This window comes from Pelecanus crispus, chromosome 5 (genome assembly GCF_030463565.1).
Source record: "Pelecanus crispus isolate bPelCri1 chromosome 5, bPelCri1.pri, whole genome shotgun sequence".
In the NCBI taxonomy this organism is placed as follows: Eukaryota; Metazoa; Chordata; class Aves; order Pelecaniformes; family Pelecanidae; genus Pelecanus; species Pelecanus crispus.
In genome coordinates, this window is record NC_134647.1 from 51530138 (window position 1) to 51542993 (window position 12856).

At 44.7% G+C, this 12856-nt stretch overlaps 1 protein-coding gene across 1 annotated transcript; it reads left to right on the forward strand.

The window, feature by feature from the left end:
- The first annotated feature begins 1874 nt into the window (after nucleotides 1-1874).
- On the forward strand, nucleotides 1875-7426 carry ZBTB37 (zinc finger and BTB domain containing 37). Its single transcript, XM_009480583.2, has 3 exons — nucleotides 1875-2827; nucleotides 4227-4326; nucleotides 6599-7426. Exons 1-3 carry the CDS (start codon nucleotides 1905-1907, stop codon nucleotides 7085-7087), a joined length of 1512 nt encoding a protein of 503 aa, XP_009478858.1. The 5' UTR covers nucleotides 1875-1904; the 3' UTR covers nucleotides 7088-7426.
- Nucleotides 7427-12856: the final 5430 nt, after the last annotated feature.

Sequence of the window (12856 nt, forward strand, 5' to 3'; positions counted from 1 at the left end):
TGCACTTCCATTTTTTATTTTAATGACCATCAGTACAATGCAAACACTGAGCAGAGAGATGCAACACCCACACAGTGGGGAGAGATCAATTTGATAAGATTCAGTGTTTCTCTGTGGTTTGGGGTGGGACGTCGTGTAATGGTTAGCTAATCCTGCTGCTGTATCTTCCAGCAAAACAAAGAACGATGAAGCTTGACGTTCTTGGTTGTGCTCAGGAGAACCCAATTCCTCTGTGCTACTTTTTCCTTTCTTTTCTTTTTTCCTTCTAAAGGGGAAGGGGGCAAAAGGTTTTCAGACCTTCTTACTACATCAGAAGAAAAAAGGAAAACAACAAGATACCACCCCCATTTCCTCCCCTTTGCATGTTACTTGCAACGTTACGGGTAAGACATCAGATTTTCTATTTCACCTTGTTTTGTGCATTTCAAGTCCTGCTCTTAACATTGTGTTGACGCAGACCTGTACGCTAGAGTTCCTTGGGTTTTGTGGGTTTTGTTGCTTTCTCCTAAAGGTCGGGGAGGCGGAGAAGAAGCCTTAAGATGTGGCACTGTTAAGCTGCGTCTTGTGAAGTTTTGTGCACCCCTGATCTTGCCTACCCCAGAGACACACAGCCATCCGGCCGTTTAGTAATCTCTTTGCACGACTTCACAAGATTGACAGGCTGTCCCGCAGCTTCAGGTTTAGTAACATATTTTGCCAAGTTTGCACAAAGTCTGCTTGGGCATGTGAACATGCGCTATCCTGCAGCATTCATAAATTTAAAAAAAAAAAAAAAAAGTCCTTCAAAGGCACATATGCTTTCCTGTGTGCTAGTCCCTTCAATTCTGAGATTTCTCGGAGCAGGCACTGTGAGTCTTGGTATTCCCCGCCTGCCTGAAATTGTTTTGATATCTGCAGCATTCTGCTTAATCGACACTTCAGATGCCATCCACCTTGGAAGCTGTTCATGCCACGAGTGGTCTTTAATAAACATATTTACTTTCCCCCCTCCTTTTTTTTTTTCCTTCTTTTTGGGAGAGTTTACATCTAATTTTGGATCATTCTGAATTTTTACCATATATGGTCAGGGCTCCTTTTCAAACTTTGCCAAAATGAAATGTGATGATTATAGAAAAATGAATTATGGAAGGGAAACTAGGAGAGCTAGTTTGTTAATCCCCCTTGTTCATAAATTGTCTTTTGCTGTATGCAATATCTCAAACTACACAAATGCCAGCTTCTTTTGCCAGGGAGTCACTTATGCTCAGCGGATGGTCTGATAGGCTTGTGTTTAGAACTGGATTCTGTTCTTTTTCTTTGACCATCCTGTTATGTTTTCTGCCATGTGTCAGAAACGCTGCATATGATGAATATCTTGATTTTAACGATGTACTTAAGATGCCTTGAGGTCAAATGTGTGCTGGTCAGCTTTTGAAAAATCTCTGAGGAGGATTTAGGTTCCAGTGTCTCCTTCCTGATTCCTGTTCTACAAAGGAAGGATCACAATATTACTTTTCCTTTTCAAAGTGCTTAGAAGGTACAAGTGCTAAGTATTTTAATCCATTAGGCCATCAGTTGCCTATTTTTAGTACCTGAACCATTTTTAATGTTCTTTTTACAATGCAAATGTGCTTTTATTGAGGCTGACAGAACGAACTGTTTCAAACCACAGGGAATGGGGATCTATCAGGGACTGGTTTAACATAACTCTTGTGAAAGGTGGTGTACAGCACATAAAGATCAGAGAACTTCTGTGAGGTGCTTGTAAATTAAATGGTGAGAGACTTCTCTAAAAATGCCAGTATTTCAAACTGCATGAAAGTAGGTGAAAAATGTTTTAAATGCAAATGATAGACTAGCTCTGTTAACGATGGTATTTTTTTCTGCCTTTCCAGTAGGGCCGTGTACCTGCAACTGGGACAGCCATGGAGAAGAGTGGGAACATTCAGCTGGAGATTCCTGACTTCAGTAACTCTGTCCTGAGCCACCTGAATCAGTTACGCATGCAGGGTCGCCTATGTGACATTGTGGTCAACGTGCAGGGGCAAGCTTTCCGTGCTCACAAGGTGGTGCTGGCTGCCAGCTCACCCTACTTCCGTGACCACATGTCCTTGAACGAAATGAGCACCGTTTCCATTTCTGTCATCAAGAACCCTTCTGTTTTTGAGCAGCTCCTTTCTTTTTGTTACACCGGTAGGATATGTCTGCAGCTGGCTGACATCATCAGTTACCTAACGGCTGCCAGTTTCTTGCAGATGCAGCACATCATAGACAAATGCACGCAGATTCTCGAGGGAATTCATTTCAAAATCAACGTGGCAGAGGTGGAAGCGGAATTGAGCCAGACCAGGACAAAGCATCAGGAGAGACCACCGGAGTCTCACCGGGTGACGCCAAATTTAAACCGTTCTCTGAGCCCACGTTACAACACCCCGAAGGGGAGTCGCCTGGGGCAGGTTAGCACAGTGCTGGACATTCGGGAGCTCAGCCCGCCCGAGGAGTCCACCAGCCCCCAGATAATTGAGCAGAGTTCAGACGTGGAAAGCAGGGAGCCCATACTACGGATTAACAGAGCTGGACAGTGGTATGTTGAGACGGGAATGGGAGACCGTGGGGGACGGAACGATGACGATGTCCGGGTGCTGGGAGGAGTACACATTAAAACGGAGAACCTGGAGGAGTGGCTCGGGGCAGAGCATCAGCCATCGGGAGAAGATGGGAGCAGTGCTGAGGAGGTCACTGCTATGGTGATCGACACCACAGGCCACGGATTGATGTGCCAAGAAGCTTACGCGTTAGGGTCCTCTGGGGCCAAAGTGGTCAGGCCAACCAGCAGTGAGATTGACAGGTGAGTTTTCTTTAACTTAATTACTGACCTTGGCTGTAAGGAGATTATGCAAGATATTCACTTGGCTGGGTTGGTCGCTTTGGATCGTTTCCCCCTTATATGTCCTGTGGCCATTAAGCGTAAGTGCTGAAGGAAGTTTTTCGTGGTGCTATGAAGTGTATCCGGTTTGGGTTATAGTATTTTGGCTGGGTAGTGATCAGACCAGGATCTCCAGGAACAGACTAGCTTGGGAAATTAATTAGTAGCACTTGGAGATCTATAGGTTGGAACCTCTATGTCTTGGTATATAGCTGAGGTGGGGTTTTTGTCTAAAGAAGATATTGCCATTCAGTCTCAGTAGATATCATGCTCAGCATCGGAATTAACAAGGTCACATACGTGTTACGCAAAGTGTCATTGCAATGATGCCTTCTGGCCTGAAAAACTGGGGGTGGTTCTGTTTGAGAAACAAGCTGGTCACCAGCTGTAGGTCAAGAGGAAATTTTCTTCCCAGTGGTTCAGGACAGCAATGGGTTGTGGGTTTACATCTTCTGAAGCAGTTGAAGTGGGGAGCCCATCAGCTTCTGCTGTTGTTTTGATTTATATGAAAGGGCAGAAAGCCTTTATGGAAAACAGGTGGTGAAATCTGCTGTGTTTTGATTCTCCATCCATCCGCTTCCCCTCCACTCCAGCATTTGTTTTCTTGCCCTTAGCTCAAACCAAAGAATGGATCTGATAAAGGGCAGATCTGTTGTGTTTAGGGGGGTTGTATTTGTGGGGTTTTCCTTCACAGCTGCCTCTCTTCTCTTCTAGCTCAATCCCTCTGGTCCCATGGGGGAACAGCTACCTGGAAGCAATGGATATTCTGTCACTTGTTGCTTAATAAATCAGTCAGTGGGAATGATCTTGAGCTGGCCCTTGGGAGAGTGATCCTTTCCTAGTTCCTTAACTCTTTTCCATGGATCAGCTAGCTTCGAGCATCTCTTTTTGCACAGCACTCAATATCCACTGTTTCCTACCTGGAGTCCATCACATCACTTCTGTTTCACACTTGAAAGGGAGAGGAGGGCGAGGGTGGTGAATGAGAGGTGCCCTTAGAGAAATGGTTTCTTCTCCCGTTGTACAGTTCCTGAGTCTCTGGGCCCACATTGGTTTAATTGCGATAGCAACCGAAAAGCTCTCTGTTACTGAACTGGAAGCCAAATGACTCAGTTTTATTTTTCAGATGTTAAGACTGAAACCACAGACCAGTATGACTTGGTTTTTCCTTTATACTTGTGCTGTTCCGCCTCCTGTGTGTTAGCTGGTGAGGATGAAGAGATGCTATACAGGTGCCTCTATTGCTCACCCGTTGTTCTAAACACTGTAGTGACCTGATGCCCATTAAAAACTCCGTTTACACTCTTCCCCCACCCCACAGATTTAGCCCTTCTGGCAGCATGGTTGCTGTGACTGAGCGGTACAGATCAAAAAGCGAGTCTCCCAGGCGGATGGATGAACCCAAGCAGCCCAGTTCCCAGGTAGGCAGATCAAGAAGTTTGCAAGTAAATGTTGGCATTGAAGGTGAAGGGGACTGTGTTGTGATGAAGTGTATAATGTTCTTTGTTTGCAAGCAATACTGTTTGTGTAACAAAGACCTTTTACTGTTGCAAAGGGTTTAGTTGCTCCCAGTGAGAACATACGCTGTCGGTATATGATTTAAAACCGATTTTGGCTGTCGTTTGGGATTTTAGCCAGATACCTGGAAAACACAAGGAGTTTCTCTTGTTATCTGAAGGCATAGATATCAACCCTCATTCTGGGCAGGCCACCAACTCCTCAGGAGAAACCCCATTTGCCTGCAGAGTTGGATCTGCCCTAAAACACTGACAGCAAATGCCTGAGCTGAGGGAGGAGGTGTTAGTTGGCTTCTGTGGAAGACTGAGGGCTGACAACAGCTGAACCTTTCCATGCTAGTGCCAAAACCATTCCAAAAAGCCCTCCAGGCACTACACCAGTAAACCCGTAGGGTGGTGCGTCAAAGGACTGTGGATTTGTACAGAGGTCTCCGTCTCATCCCCAAGGGACTGTGTTGCATAGCAGAATTTGCAAGGTAAAGTAGCTCCAACTCCTCAGCTTTCTTGGGGTACGGGCACAGTTTTGGGGTAGGAGGGAGAGATACGCGGAAATACAGGAGGGCAATGGGCTATAGGGTGCAGGAAAGTGGGGCACAGTGGTAATAACCTGTACCTAATCATTTTGATCTAATTTTTTTGTTCCATACAGTCACTATTGCAGTGGCACTATATTGCAAGTGTATCGCCCAACACTGTGTAGAATGACTCTTGTGTGCCTGGCAGATAAGTAATGTGTCAGTTCATAATCAAATTACTTTGCTGGAGGCTGGTAAGGAGTTACCAGGCTGCTTTGCCCTTGAGTAAGACCAAGTGAAGCAAGGGGAAAAAAAATCATGATTGCTGTCTGCTAACTTTGTCATACACTTCCATAAAACAAAAGTTATCTTTTTGTTCCTATTTTGCCAAAGCTTAGTTTTGTATCCTCAGAATACATCTAGAAAATTTCAGGTCAAACTAACCCTCCAGGGCAAATGCAACATACAAAGCAATTTTAGCTCTATGTACAGAAAAGCTGTTGTTATTTCTCCATCGTGAAATGGCCTCAAACATAAAACGATACGCTACCACATACACGGGGAAGTGTCATCACCTTCCACTCTTCTGGTATTGCCATATCGATGCTAAAAATAGTCTGCCCGTGATCCCTGCCCAGTGGCAGTGGTAGAGTGGAAAGAAAGTGCTACAGCTTTGTGCATCTCCTTTAGTCCTGAGCAGCTTACCACTGCTTGTACAGCTGGACTCAACGGCATCTGGCACGGTTACACTGCTGTGTGCGTGTGCACAGCCCTGGTTGCCAGAGGAGAGGCCCTCCTGCCGTTACGCTAGTTACTTGTCTGCATTTGACATCATCAGGAAACAGCGTAAGACTTGGGAGTGCAAATACTGCACCCTCCAGCACGGAGGCATTCAGAAGACTGTCTGTGCTCATTCTGAATGTGATAGCCAGAAGCGGCTGTCCTAGAGCCTGAGCTTGCAGTTCGGGTTTACTCTTGGCTATTTGTCTTTCTGGCTTCAGAAAATGAGGAGCCAGCTAGTCCTTGCTGTGTGACTCGGGCTAGGCATGCTAGCTCTCTATGCTGCAGATCCTTCCCTGTAATGCCGCAGGGCTGGGCTGGGTTACACAGCCATTTCGGCAAACGTGATTCATTATAAAATGAATCCTGAATGACACGCAAATAAATACTTGTGTAAAGTGACACCTGAAGAGTTTCAGATATGATCTGTAGTTTATTCCACCTTCGTTTTACTGCAAGCTCATCAATTGGCTTATTTTTTTAACCTTTAGTAAGTAAAACAGAATGCGATATACAGTATTTTAATCAAACTGGCCCAAGTGTTAGAAAAAGTAACATGTATTGACACGTTTGATCCACAACTCAATCAGTGGCTAAGCGCCCTCCTGACAAGGGCTGTCTCTTCTTCCCCGGATCTAACGAATGACTTGGCAGAAGGGGCCGCCATTGCAGAGGTTTCTAATTGATTGCTCATTTGTCTTCAGCCCCAAGGCTCCAGTTAAGCGCTTAAGTGTCTGCTTGAGGTTGAAGGCATTAGTGCTGCTGATTTCGAGGTTTGGCACATGCTTCAGTGCTTTACTGGCTGGACTGGGGCCTGATCTTCTTTCCTGCAATTTGTTTTAGACTGCTTGTTATTTAAATCTCTGTTGCTTGCTTCGCAGGGGGAGGAATCAGCCATGCTTGGAGTGAGCGGTTATGTGGAATATCTTCGGGAGCAGGAGGTTTCAGAGCGCTGGTTCCGGTACAACCCACGGCTTACTTGTATTTACTGCGCCAAATCCTTCAACCAGAAAGGCAGCCTGGACCGGCACATGCGTCTCCACATGGGCATCACGCCTTTCGTCTGCCGCATGTGTGGGAAGAAGTACACCCGCAAGGATCAGCTGGAGTATCACATCCGCAAACACACAGGCAACAAGCCCTTTCACTGCCACGTCTGTGGCAAAAGCTTCCCTTTCCAGGCCATCCTCAACCAGCACTTTCGCAAGAACCACCCTGGCTGTATGCCTTTGGAGGGGCCTCACAGCATCTCTCCTGAGACCACCGTCACATCTCGGGGGCAGGCAGAGGAAGAATCTCCTCCGCAGGAGGAGGCTGTTGCCGTGGGGGAGACGGCACAGGGATCTGTGTCCACGACCGGGCCAGATTGAAACACGGCTGCAGAGTCTGGGGAGAAAGGACTGTCTTCCCGTTTTTGGCTCTAAAGAGTCAGCACCAACCTGGCAGGCTGGTACTGTAATTAGTGCAATGCCACCACTGGACAGAAAGAAGCTCCCAAGATGTTGCCAAAATAGAAAAATCTTTCTCTCTCTCTCTCTTTTTCTCTCTCACACCCCCACACACACACGTAGAGTGTTAAAAGTTTTTCTCCCTTATTCTTCCTCCTCTTGGAGAAAAACAAAACAACTGTGTCAATCAACTTCTTATTCAGGGATCGACAGGATTTTAAATTTTTTTAATGTTCCGTAGTGATCTGGGACAAGCAGTCATTTGTATTTCTCAATAGCATTTTGGCCCAGCAGCTAGGTCTTGCTGGCCATCAGCCGTGCAGACCCGGTGAGCCTAGCGTGCAGGGCTGCTCCTCGCCATATCTGCTGGTCCAGCTCAAGGGGAAAGCAGGGGCAAGGTGCTGTTGCCTTCCTCCATCCATTCCCCAGGTAGTTGCCACGTTAAAGAAAACAAAAAGACTGTCCTGGTGGAACCTGCCTTGCCTGAGTGTATTTATCCCTGTCTTATTTTTGGTGTGTCTCTTTTTACCTTTTTACTTAAACCATTATTTTAGGGCTTTTGGCTTGCCCGTTCCAGGCATGTGGCCTCGATGCCCCTTGTTAAAAGCGGGCACGGCTATAAAGCGGTATTGTAGAGGTCAGCAAAATTTGAAGCGCTTCGGCTACTGAAAGTGAAATTTAGCAGCTGTGAGGTTTGCATTAGACTCTGATGCATTGGGAGAAGGGTTGGAGGGGTCTTTTGGAGGAGGTTGTCCTTTGCTGTTGCTGATCTGGAGAGTTTAGAGCACTCTGACATCCTGACCAGTGCGCTGCTGTGCTTCAGGTGTTGCTGAGCATTAGGAAGAGTTCTTCTGGACTGGCTGAATTGTGGAGTTAGAGGCTGGCTACCAAAGTCGTCCTGCACCCCTACTCCCCCCTTGACACGCACTTGATCTTTTATAACAGCAATATGGTATACTGAAATACTATCATCCCAGCCGAGCAATTGTGGGTGGTTGCTTTTAAACGTGTTTCTACAAACTAGTTTGATAACTTTTTTATCAATGAAAGAAAAGAAAACCCTACTTTATTTCCTCATAATGGTTCAGGAAACTTAAAAGTGAATGGTTCCTAGAGCAATCACAACTCTGTCCCCTTGCATGGACTTAAACTTTTGTATTCTAAGCAGCTCTGATGTTTAGAGCAAGTTAAGCAAACCTGGAGAGACATGCCTGCATTGTGTATTGTAGGTGTTTGCACGTGCTTACGTGTTTCATAAACGGAAAAGCATGGGACAGGTAGATAAGTGCAAATATCTTGACATCTTTTGAAGAAGTCTTTTAAAAAATATGCAATACTTTAAGAGTTTTCTCTGGTTCTGATGCCAAGTTGTTCATGATGGAGGGGGAAGATGAACGACAGGTTGCACAGATTGGGTTTGGGAGAGGACATTTGGTTGAAGGAGTTTTCTTGAGGACGTATAACGTGTACAATAAGCATGAAGTTCTGATCCTTAAGGTGATGGGAGGAACAATGAGACATTGAAAAAGCAATACACCTCATCTCGCTTTGGCAAAGCAAGCCAGGCGAGTGGTTAGAGCATAGGCTTGGCAGGCAGGAGACTTACCAAGTGAAAATAAAGCTTGCCCCACAATCTCACTGCACAGTTTTGGGCACATGGAAACATCTCCAGCCCTTGCTTTCCCCACCTGCAAATTGGGACTCAGGATCATTTCCCTGCCCCTGTAGAGGGAAGAATTTGGAGTGATGTATTCTTGCCTCACTTTATGTATTTTTCTCTTTTATAAGTGAGGGCTCTCACTGTTCCTCCCATGTCTCTCTCAGAAAGCAGACGTAGCTCTAATGTTTTCTTTGGCGGGGGGGAAGGGAAGGGCTTGGTGCCAGGATCATGTGTAATGGGGATGTGCTCCTAAGAGAGGAACCTTTACAGGTGTTCTGAGTTGGGCATTGACCATTTCAAACAGGAAACTGATATTTCACCTCCGTTTTCCTTCTGTCCCTTCTTCCTCCTCTCCTGTCAAGTGCATCATCACACAGTGAATGATTTTCTAAGCGGCCACCCGAGGGACCAGCCCCATTGGGTTTCCTGTCGAAGGTCAAACAGGATTGTACCGAAACAGTAAGGTTGCCAGAGAGCAGTCGCAGAAGATGAGAGATAAGAGGGTGGCTAAGGTAGGTTTCGTTGCAATCGAGGTGCGGGGAGGAGCAGAGACGTGCAGAGTATGCTGCTTTAGTCATAGCTTTTGAAGTTACCAAAACCAAAAAAGTTAAAAACTTTGAAATCCTATCCTGTTCACACTAGAGAGCATCAAAAGTTACTTTTAGTTGCTTAAAAGATTTTTAAGTGTTTTAAAATAGAACTTTTAAAAGAATACTACCAAACTATAAAAACATAAAATTATTTATATACTTATATTATATATAAATATAGTGGGAAAGTTTCCCTGCTAAGCTTGCTGTGAAGAGAAGGGTGAAGGTGCAGTAACTGCTATACAAGCAACATTTTTCTGAAACAGATGGCAACCGATCCATCAAAGCATAGTGATGAAGGGCTGACATAAAATGGTTGAATGCCTTTATTCGTATGGCATAGCTGTGAGTTTCTTGAGCAGGTTTTTGTTTTACTGTACTGATACTGTGAACGGAGGAGCATCCTAACAGTCCAGGATGCCAGCAATGCATCCTGTTTTGCTGATTCACTACTTTCAATTGGCCTGGTGAAAACCATGAAACTGGTCCTTCATATCGTACTAGGCTAGTCTGAAAACAAAGCTTGTGAAAGGTTTTTATTTTTTCCTCTTTTATGTTTTTTTTGTTTTGTTTTGGTTTTGGGTTTGGGGTTTTGGGTTTTTTTGGTGCAGAGGTTGCCACTGTATAAAACAATCATTTCTGATTGCATGCAAAAGAGCCAATATTCTTGCCTGGGCCTCGCTGAGGTGAAGTTTATAGCTTGTAGCTAGAGTCAGTATAAGGTATGGTAGTGGGAATCATTTTAATATTATTTCTGTACATTTAATGGATGTGTATGTGTATGTATGTGTAGGAATCACGGTGTCTCTGATGTTTTCTCGAACAGTGCTGAAAGCATTTTAGGCCCATCTGCACTAGAAGATGGAACCAGTTCAGAGAAATCATTTCTTAAACTTTTCTTTCAGTGGTTGACTTCCTCAGTGCACATAAGGCCAAGGTTCGAGAAGAAAGGGGTTGGAGGTCGTATACGGTATGGAAAAACCTCATGTGAATTTTCCAGCAGTGGTGTAGCTACTTGGAGCTGCTTTCCATAACAGAATGATACTATCTTTCGTTGCCTCTCCATCGGCAAACCGTATAGCTCTTTACGGTTGCACTGAAGCTGTGGAGAATCAGATGCCAACTTCCAAAGTGCGAATGCTTCTGTGATGGGTTGAGGCACGGCTTTGCATTTCCACATCTAGCTGCAGCTTTTTCCCCTCTGCCAAAACTGTGATTTCAACTGTGATTTAAGGAGGATGTGAAGAGAACTCTGTCATATTTTAATACCTCTAAACATAACATTTCTGTAGGCTTCAGAGTTAGGGCTTACTAACCCATTTGTTTGCTTGCCTCAGGCAACAGGAGGAACACACTCTATTTCTGCATTTTTCTTTCTCAGAGGAGGAACACATTTCTTAGTTCTTTGCTGTGGCAGAGAAACCTTCCAAATGTGAAGTGTTGCGGTTATCTCCTTGAGCCTGCAGAAAGCCCCGGTGCCAAGTCACAGCAGAGTGGTGTGACGGTTGCCGTGGCTGTTCCCTGCTGCTGCCAGGTTCCCTGCGAATAGCTGTGAAAATAACAAGAATTGTGTTAATACTGTGCTGCTGCTTTGGGGAAAAGCTAAACCTCTTCCTCTTGGGAGGATGACCGATGTGAAGCTGGAAAAGGGAAAAAGCAGAAGGTCTTTTTGCACTCTTGCAATGGAGTATGTGAAAGTAAACAGTGCTTCTTGTTTCCAGCAGCTAGATAGAGAGGGATGAATGAGGAGGCTCTATGAAACGTGAATTTGTAACAGGAGGCTGAGAACACACTTAGAGCCGCTTAATAAGATCCAGGGATATCAGCCTGGTAAGAGTCAGCAGCTGATGCAGATGGGCAATCCCTCGCTTGTCCTCCCAGCATTGTCCGGCCATCAGGTTCAGTCCTTTGGCTTACCTACATCTTCTCTACAATATTTTCAAGCTGTGATCTGTGTAATTTAACTTATAGAAGTTTGGGTGGCTGAAGGGCAGGAAGAATAGAAAGCATTTTGTGTCTCTGTTGCTGTTTTAAATCCAGCCAAGGTCGGTAGCGACTGACCCTGTTTCCATCTGACAGCTATTCAGAGCTGGAATTGCATTTGGAACAAGCTGAGATCTTGCTGCAAAGTGTAGCAAGGCAGGCTTGGTGGGGAGGGCATAGAGCCAGGATTTCAGCCCTCTGTGAGATTGAGGTTGAAATAAATTGACAGGACAGATCTCCCTGCTTGTCCTGCTCTTGTTTTGTGACATCTAGGTGACTTTTTTTTCCAGGGCAGGCCATCCCATGCCTCTACGCAGTACTAATTTCACTTAAAAGTGTGATGCCCAGTTCGGTAAATGGTTCTAAGCAGTCCGGTCTTTGAGCAGAGTCCTTCTGCTGCCTTTGGGTGATTCAACCCTAACGATGCATTTGCAAGAGCAGAGTTGTAGCTTTTATTTGCTGCTGACTTCATCTCTCCTGCAGAACCCAATGTATAAATAGAAAGACAGCTGAAAAGGTGCAGTTTATTTGGGTGGAAGGCAGCTTGTGAGGTAGACGGAGTCACGCATCTTTAAAGCCAACAAAAATTAGCACCCCTTAAACTTGTTATTTAAACTTCATAAAATTTTCGTCTTTGATCCATGACATGCCTGCCAATTTAGCTGTACCAGCTTCCAAGTGTTTCTGCAGATTAGTGACACCAAATGCTGTTCTTGGTTTACCGGAAATATTTTGGGGATGGGAGAAATCAAGGAGCTGTAATTCAGGAAACTTCTAATTTTTGTCAAGGTTTGGGCTCCGAGTTTCTCCTGGGAGCTGAGCCCGTAGCCAGGACTGCAGTCAGAAAGTCTGGGGTCTTTCGATGGAGCTGCCGCTGACCACTGGCATAGCCTTGTCTGACGATAACAATATTCTCAGTGATGAGCATTACTCCTGTCATGAGGTGAGATCCATGCACAGACCTTTGACATCTTCAGTGGAAGGTCCTAAAGAGGAGCTAAGTATCTTTATTTTAATCATCATCATTCAAAGAATATTTTAATATAAAATACATACATATATATGTATGTACACTTTATATATATATATTTGTAACCAAATAAAAGCTAGAACTATGCAAACACTACTGGCTGCTGCTTGAAACTAATGTCTGCCAGAACATTTTGGAATAGAGTAGATTTGGAATAGATTTGTTGGGTTTTTTTGTTTTTAAATAAAATGCAGCAGACCAAAGTTTTGCTGCAGTTAGTCTTACTAGAAATTTAGGTTATTCCTAATCTGGAACCCACTCAAGTGGGTTATAAAATGATCTGAAGAGTCCCACCATCTCTAAAATATTTCCATCTGCTGAAAGGCTTTCTTTTGCAAAACATAGGAAAACACAGAAGCTGAGACTACGAGAGATGGAATGTGATGTTTGGGATGATAGTTAGAAGAGAAGTAGAATCAAGGAAGGAC

Excerpts from the sequence above, each read along its gene's own strand:
- ZBTB37 (XM_009480583.2), top strand. The coding sequence starts at position 1,905 with ATGGAGAAGAGTGGGAACATTCAGCTGGAGATTCCTGACTTCAGTAAC. Across the intron at positions 2,828-4,226 it reads ACCAGCAGTGAGATTGACAG|ATTTAGCCCTTCTGGCAGCA; the intron begins GTGAGTTTTCTT and ends CCCACCCCACAG. Across the intron at positions 4,327-6,598 it reads CCAAGCAGCCCAGTTCCCAG|GGGGAGGAATCAGCCATGCT; the intron begins GTAGGCAGATCA and ends CTTGCTTCGCAG.